At 45.5% G+C, this 8,603-nt stretch overlaps 1 protein-coding gene across 1 annotated transcript; it reads left to right on the forward strand.

Annotated features, from left to right (window-relative positions):
- Window positions 1-276: 276 nt before the first annotated feature.
- Window positions 277-6,595, forward strand: RPTN (repetin). The gene is made up of 4 exons (XM_027533219.1): window positions 277-331; window positions 1,596-1,753; window positions 2,482-3,592; window positions 3,845-6,595. The coding sequence occupies exons 2-4, from the start codon at window positions 1,616-1,618 to the stop codon at window positions 5,836-5,838; spliced, it is 3,243 nt and encodes a 1,080-aa protein (XP_027389020.1). The 5' UTR covers window positions 277-331; window positions 1,596-1,615; the 3' UTR covers window positions 5,839-6,595.
- Window positions 6,596-8,603: the final 2,008 nt, after the last annotated feature.

Here is an 8,603-nt window from a genome sequence, read left to right on the forward strand (position 1 = left end):
ACACGACTGAAGCAACTTAGCAGCAGCAGCAGCAGCTGCATGCATGCCTACACATACACTCCCCTAATTAATGGGGCCAAGACTTGAACAGTGTCACTTATTGTGATGCCAACAGGTTCATGAGTAAATGGGGGAAGTAAATAAATCAAACGGTTTGCAGAGGGAGAGGTCAAGCTGGGCTGGGCCCAGAGTGATTCAGGTTCTGCCACAGAATGGGTGTCTCCTGGGATGGTCTAGTAGGACAATTAAAACCCCTATAAATAGGATGGGTTTGCAGGTGTCCAGTATCCTCTCCGGCTTCTGAATCCTCTGTTGATACCTCCTCAAGCAGGTAAGACATGCATGGGGAAGCAACAGCAGAATCCAAGAGCCTCTTGGTAGGGGCTGTGATGTGCTGGGCTGGGGAGGTACCCTGTGGCTGTGGGTACCTTCCTGCTTCCTTTTTTGCCTCTATCTGAGAATATGATAGCTCAGGGGGATGGCGGGAGGGATGTACTTCTGAGTCCGTAAAATACACATGCCATTGTTTCTGTGTGTCCTAGGCATCCCAAAATAAAGGACTAGAACTCTTGATGGATAAATTAGTCGCCCATAGTGGAGCATTTCCCTTTTGTGCAAGTTAGGCCAGACCCAAGAGTTTAGGGCTCATTAGGGCCAAGGCCCCAGACCATGGGACCACAATAATATTCAAGTCTCACTGCAATGAACTGCCATAAGGGACTCTGCTTGTGTCCTGCAATTCATCATTTGTCACTTATCCCTAGAGGCATCAGTGGCATGCTTTTGGAAATCTAGTGTGCTTTGCAGTTAGGACTTCAGTCTAGAGGCCTGCAAACTCAGTAACTAGAATTTTTACATCATAGAAGAAATATTGAGATGGAGGCTACAAAAGACTCCAGCCTCCCAACATGGCTACGTAAACCTATCTGACTGTACGTATTTCTTCTCATCTATGCAGTTAATTTAGCTTGCTATTTTTATCTAGAACAGTTTTTGTATCCACTTATTCTACTTGCAATATATTTATAATATTCCAACATGACTATCCAGGCCAGAAGCACTTGCTGTAATTTAGTCTCTCAGAAAGCTTCCTTGGCAAATGGCAAGAGACCTCTAGCCTTCTTCCCCACCTAAGTGAAACTCATTAGAAGACTGAGTCCTATTCAGAAGAATCTATTGAGTGCCCTCTTCAGTGTGCTGGTCTTTGGTAGAAAATTGTGCCTTATCATACTGGCTTCTGGCCCTACCTCTACGGCCTTCCTGATCTCCCTTCTTTTTCGTTCTAATATGAGCGTTTCAATCAAGCAAGTCCCATGTGAAGTAGAAGACAGAGCATACAAAATCCCTATAACATTTTGTATTCTAGGATATCGTCTCTTTTTATAGCAGGGGACACATAGTTTTCACCTTTATTCCATTGAACACATGATATTTGGAGTCTGACTGTGGTCAAAGAGAGTGAAGAGTATAGCTAACAATGAGCTCTGTCATTTCTTAAACTTTTTTCTCTGACCAAAAGGGGCCACTTTTCCTCTGGAAATGCTGTCTCCTGGTCTTCATTGTAAATACAGACAATATAATGTTTCTTCTTTTAGGTTCCTTCATCTTTGCCAAAATGACTGAACTCCTGAACAGCATACTCACCGTGATTAGAGTGTTCCAGAAATATGCCAAAGAGAATGGGGACTCCACCTCACTATGCAAGGAGGAGTTGAAGCAGCTGCTCTTGGCTGAGTTTGGAGACATCCTCCGGGTAAGATGCTCAGACTTTGAGCCCCATGGAGACAAGTGTGAATTACACTGACACCTGCCTTTAGAACGTCATGCTTTTTGTTTTATTTGTTCATGATCTACCCTGTAACTAAAAGAATTTCAGGCAGCTCCTTAGTAGTTCTCTTCCAGCACACACACACACACACACACACACCTCCTTGTATTTTTGTTCAAACAAGAGGGAGTACAGCTCAGGCTGGAAATCATTTCTCAGGAGAAAATCTGAGATTTGTATCTTGATTTCCATATTTAAGTGTTGTCCACACATCTCATTCATTTATTTGTTCAGTAAAGAGTCACTGAACATCTACTACATACCACCATTCTGGGCACTGGGGATACAAACATGAATAAAACCAGCTTCCCCTCCCTCCAGGATCTCACAGTGTGGTTAGAAAAACCAGATGAACAAACAATACAACATAGCATGGGGTGGAATGGGATAGCTTCCTCAAATGATTCAAAGTAATTATTAATGAAGCTGATTTTAAATAAGTGTATCTATCCCTACTGTTATGCTCCCATTGGTCCAGCAAGGGATGAGATTCTGAGAACCAGCTTATCAAAGACTAGAACCAAGCATAGGCCACTTTAGATTAGTGGTTTCTCAATCGAAGGTTTATGCAGGACTAAATGGACTGGGGCACAGATACTGACACTATCCAAAGGAGAACATCTGATTTTTTTGCTTGTTTTACCTTTGCACAGAGACCAAATGACCCAGAGACTGTGGAAACCATCTTGAGCCTCTTGGATAGAAACAGAAACGAGCATGTTGATTTTCATGAATATCTCCTGATGGTGTTCCAGTTGGCCCAAGCCTGCTATCATAGGCTGGATAATGAATCATATGGAGATAGAACCTCTCAGCAAGAAAGGAAGCAGGAGGGAACACAAGGCCATACATTTCCAACAAATACAGGCAGACAACACAGGAAGAGACACGAGGGAGAAAGGCAGGATTCCTGCCACAGTCAGTCTGAGAAACAAAGCCAGGATACCCACCAAGATCAATCTGAGAGACAAGACAGGGACTCTCGCTACAGTCAGTCAGAGAGACTAGACAGGGACTCTCACTACGGTCAGTCTGAGGGACAAGACAGGGACTCCCACTACGGTCAGACTGAGAGACAGGGTCAGGACTCCAGCTCTGGTCAAAGACTGAGTAATAAATCTGGCAGTGGCAATCCTGAAAGACAAGGCTATGTCTTTGCCCTAAATCAGTATGAGAAACAACTTCAAGATTCTCATTGTGGACAATCTGATAGGCTTGGACAACAGTCAAGCTATGGCCAGTCTGGAAGACTTAGAGAGGATCCTCAGTATAGCCACACAAACCAACAGGAATCGGGCTCTTATAATGAACAGTCTGGAAGGCTGGGTCAAGAATCAGGCTATGGTCAGAGAAATAGGCAAGAATTGGAGTCCCACTATGGCCAGACAGACAGACAAGGTCTGAGCACTCACTGTAGCCAGACAAGGCCAGACAGACAAGGCCAGAGTTACCATTATGGTCAGACAGACAGACAAGGCCAGAGCTCTCACTATGGTCAGACAGACAGACAAGGCCTGAGCTCTCAATATGGTCAGACAGACAGACAAGGCCTGAGCTCTCACTATGGTCAGACAGACAGACAAGGCCTGAGCTCTCAGTATGGTCAGACAGACAGACAAGGCCTGAGCTCTCACTATGGCCAGATGGACAGACAAGGCCAAAGATCTCACTATGATCAGACAGACAGACAAGGCCTGAGCTCTCAGTATGGTCAGATGGATAGACAAGGCCTGAGCTCTCACTACGGGCAGACAGACAGACAAGGCCTGAGCTCTCAATATGGTCGAATGGACAGACAAGGCCAAAGATCTCACTATGATCAGACAGACAGACAAGGTCTGAGCTCTCAGTATGGTCAGACAGACAGACAAGGCCAGAGTTCCCACTATGATGAGACAGACAGACAAGGCCTGAGCTCTCACTATGGTCAGACAGACAGACAAGGCCTGAGCTCTCAGTATGGTCAGACAGACAGACAAGGCCAGAGTTCCCACTATGATGAGACAGACAGACAAGACCTGAGCTCTCACTATGGTCAGACAGACAGACAAGGTCTGAGCTCTCAGTATGGTCAGACAGACAGACAAGGCCAGAGTTCCCACTATGATGAGACAGACAGACAAGGCCTGAGCTCTCACTATGGTCAGACAGACAGACAAGGCCTGAGCTCTCAGTATGGTCAGACAGACAGACAAGGCCAGAGTTGCCACTATGATGAGACAGACAGACAAGGCCTGAGCTCTCACTATGGTCAGACAGACAGACAAGGTCTGAGCTCTCAGTATGGTCAGACAGACAGACAAGGCCAGAGTTCCCACTATGATGAGACAGATAGACAAGGCCTGAGCTCTCACTATGGTCAGACAGACAGACAAGGCCAAAGATCTCACTATGATCAGACAGATAGACAAGGCCTGAGCTCTCACTATGGTCAGACAGACAGACAAGGTCTGAGCTCTCAGTATGGGCAGACAGATAGACAAGGCCTGAGCTCTCACTATGGGCAGACAGACAGACAAGGCCAGAGTTCCCACTATGATGAGACAGACAGACATGGCCTGAGCACTCGATATAGTCAGACAGACAGACAAGGTGTGAACTCTCAATACGGTCAGTCAGAGACTGGGGAAACTAGGCAAAATAGGTGCTTCCAAGGGAGCGAGGGAGCAAGCAGAGACTCACATGTTGAGCAATCAGGAAGGCCAGGAAGACCAAGTCAATATACTCAAGGACAGGAAGTAAACCGAAATCAGGGACAGAGATTCCAGACTAGGGAAGGGCAGCAGAACAGTCGCCAGGCATGGGAGTCCGAAGAGGACAGCCAACACAAACTAGTAGCACAAATTCAGCAAGAAAGGCCACCCTGTCACAGCGGGAGAGACTGGCAATCACACAGTGGTGAGCAGGGCCACAGACAGGTCCAGACCAGGCAGAGTCATGGTGAGAAGCAGAGCCACCAGGCAGAGGAAGAGCAGGACCACCAAAGCTGTGGTAGACACAGTCATGAGGGTCAGGAAACTCCACGTGAGACATGGGACAGGGAAACCCATGAAGATAAGCAGACCCCTCAGAGACGAGACAGGCAGACTCATGAGGATCAGCAGACCGGTCAGAGACAAGACAGGCAAACCCATGAAGATGAGCAGACCCGTCAGAGACGAGACAGGCAAACCCACGAAGATGAGCAGACCCGTCAGAGACGAGACAGGCAGACTCACGAAGATGAGCAGACCCGTCAGAGACGAGACAGGCAGACCCACGAAGATGAGCAGACCCGTCAGAGACGAGACAGGCAGACCCACGAAGATGAGGAGACCCGTCAGAGACGAGACAGGCAGACCCACGAAGATGAGCAGACCCGTCAGAGACGAGACAGGCCGACTCGTGAGGATCAGCAGACCGGTCAGAGACGAGACAGGCAAACACGTGAAGATGAGCAGACCCGTCAGAGACGAGACAGGCAAACCCATGAAGATGAGCAGACCCGTCAGAGACGAGACAGGCAGACCCACGAAGATGAGCAGACCCGTCAGAGACGAGACAGGCCGACTCGTGAGGATCAGCAGACCGGTCAGAGACGAGACAGGCAAACACGTGAAGATGAGCAGACCCGTCAGCGACGAGACAGGCAAACCCATGAAGATGAGCAGACCCACGAAGATGAGCAGACCCGTCAGAGACAAGACAGGCAAACCCATGAAGAGGATCAAAACCGTCGACAACAACAGGATTGGCAAACCCATAAGGATAAAGAGAGGTATCAAGAGTCCCAGTATCGACAATCCCATGGGACCCAGGAAGGATGTGCCAACAGAGAAAAATTTCATATGAATGAAGATGGCCAGAGTCCAAGTTCCCAAGGAAGATGCAGTGACCTGGCCTTCCATCCAACCCAGAATGCTGGGAGGCCTCAAAGAAGAGAACAGGGTGGAAGTCACCCTATCAAGGCAACTATTGCTCCCAATCCACTCTATGACTATGTACAAGAGCAGAAAGGGGTTTGGCACTAGGCTGTGCATTGCACCAAGAGCTAAAGCAACATGAAGCCAAGGAAGAAATCTACACATCAAGTTCATCCTTACTTCTGCTTAAGAGATTGAAAATGTGTATCTTCATTCTCTCCTCTACTCTATCTAACCACAAGGATGCTTTTAGGAACTAGAATTCACTTCTAGGGCATTTCAGTTCTTTGATCAGCAATTCCAGAATGCTCTGGTTGGGTAAAATCTGAGTGGTAAATTGGGTGAAATAATCAGATCCCAATTTTGATTAATTTGGGGATTTAAATCATTTCCTGGTTTGTTCTCTGTATAGGTGGGACATGATTGGATCATTGAAAGGTAAGAATTTCACTCAAAAGTTCAGAAACAGGAAAGGCATTCTAAAGATATACATTATAACCCAAGGAGAGGACACCAGAACTTACAGAGCTCTTGTGGCTAAACCATCAAGAATTGCAAGCCTCATAGCCTACACTAAAATGAAATACAGTGAGAGGCTGCTAGACATCCACAGCACCCCCAAGCCCATGTCTCTACCCCTCATCAGGACTGGCCACTGAGCTATCATGAGAGCTGATTGGACTGATTCCAGTTCGATGCCTTTTAGTTTCTGATCACATGAAACAGAAAACATGTCATCTGTTGGCAGATTCCAACAAGCCAACACTGTTGATCCCTAGCTCCTGGAGCCTGAAAACCTTTCATGAGAAAGTCTATGGAATTGTATTAAAATACCCAATAAATGATTGGTGAGCATCAACCTCAGTGACTCTTTTCTTTCTTCACTATGGGGCCATCCTATCTTCACTTGTAGGCATTTTCCAAGGATAAGAAATCATTTCTCCACTTTTAAGATCTCTTTGTTCTTTGAGCTCCTGAGCACTTAAAATAATAAGAATCAATATGAAACAAAGAACAAGGAGTCAAAAGGAACTTATCTAAACATCGTCTTCAGCTCCTTCCCCTGCAGAGGAGTCAAATTTGACTCCTTCCGCTCATTCAGCTCCATATTCAAGTGATCATTGTGTGTGTGTGCGCTTAGTTATTCAGTCATGTCTGACTCTTTGCGACCCCATGAACTGTAGGCCACCAAGCTCCTCTGTCCATGGGATTCTCCAGGCAAGAATACTGGAGTGGGTTGCCACTTCCTTCTCTAGGTGATCTTCCTGACCCAGGGATTGGACTCAGGTCTCCTGCATTGTAGGCAGATTCTTTACCATCTGAGCCATCAGGGAAGCCTGCAAGTGATCATTAAGTCTTGCCAACTCTACATCCACCACACCTCTTAAGTCTCTTCCCACTTCTCCATCTCCACCACCCTAACCTCCCTTCTCTTCAGTGACCTGAGAATAAAGTTCATACCCCTTAGCATGGCACACAGGACCTCCACAATCTAACCCAAATGACCTACCCAGCCTAATCTCATGAAAGACTCCTCCAAGGAACATTTAATACTTTTTCTTAGTGTACCATAGACTTTCAATAAATCATATTTTTAATATACAATTCCACAGCCTGGAATACCTTCCCCCCTCTTTCAGTCTGGCAAAAACCTCAGCATCCTTTGTGTCCCAACTAAAATATCACATCTATGGGCAGCTTCCCTGGATACTCCAAGCATTCTTTCCCCTAAATTTTTACTCATTCCTGCGATATCATTTGTTACACTATAGTAATTCTCTCCCCTACCAAACTGGAAATAAGACCATATCTCACTCAAACTTGTACTACTTAGCACTTAGTGCCTCCACTGAAGTTTAGTGGCCCTCATCATTTGTTGAATAGATAGGCAGATGGAGAAAATTAGTCTGACTTCAGAATAAATTCAACTGAATATTTATTTGGGCTTTCCTATCTATTATGCAGTAATAGAAAAAGGAAATTAATGAGATCCTTATTCAGTAAGTGAATGGAAAAATAACCTCTTTGGATATTTTAATCAAAAGGGGATTTAGTGTCCAGAATTATATGGGTTGCATCATTGAAAAATAGGAAGCAACTTCTGGAACTATTGGGTTCAATACATCACCAGTGCCACAGTTAAGGAATGAGAAAGCTGGAATCCAGAAGTGGCCTCACATTGCTGCCAAAATTGCCTATCAACATCCATGACTCCATAACCATATTTGCCAAGAGAAATAGCCCAAATCACAATATCTTCCAAATATCATGCAAAATCACCTAACTGATAAAATGTAATTCACATCTAGAACTCTAGCATAAGGGAGTCTAGGAAACACAGAAGTAGATAAGAATGGATACTGAGGACTATCAGATCGTCTTCAGCATAGGAAGGATATAAAAACTCATAACAACAATTCCTTTCCTGGAGAACATTCCTATCTAATAGCAAGAAATATGTGTACAGAAAAAAAACCATTAAATAAGACAAAATGTCCTAAATACAAGAAAATTGCTGTCATGACACCAAGAAGGGAGTAGCTCTGCTTGAAAAGGTTTTAAAAGGCTTTATGGAAAGCATCTAAACTAGGGCCATGATCCTAGGAGAGAGGGGGATGAGAAAAGTCACAGCTTGTCCTGGGCCTTAAGCTCAATGGGGAGGCCCATATGCTGGCTACTATTTAAATGGCATAATTGTTCATAGGTAAGATGGGTCTTCTTCACAAATGTTCTCCACAACTTAGACTCACCCCAGAAAGCTAAAGCAGAGGGTGGAGAATAAACCAGGGTGAGTGGTCTCAAAGTCTGGAAGCTACTCAGGGCTCATGGAGGCTCTCAGTGGGTGAGCCAGACAGTAAAGAATGGGAGCGATT

The sequence above is a fragment of the Bos indicus x Bos taurus genome, chromosome 3 (assembly GCF_003369695.1).
Source record: "Bos indicus x Bos taurus breed Angus x Brahman F1 hybrid chromosome 3, Bos_hybrid_MaternalHap_v2.0, whole genome shotgun sequence".
NCBI lineage: Eukaryota > Metazoa > Chordata > Mammalia > Artiodactyla > Bovidae > Bos > Bos indicus x Bos taurus.

Coding starts and splice junctions, on each gene's coding strand:
- RPTN (XM_027533219.1), top strand. CDS start 1,616: ATGACTGAACTCCTGAACAGCATACTCACCGTGATTAGAGTGTTCCAG. Junction 1,754..2,481: donor AGTTTGGAGACATCCTCCGG/GTAAGATGCTCA, acceptor ACCTTTGCACAG/AGACCAAATGACCCAGAGAC. Junction 3,593..3,844: donor CGGGCAGACAGACAGACAAG/GCCTGAGCTCTC, acceptor CAGACAGACAAG/ACCTGAGCTCTCACTATGGT.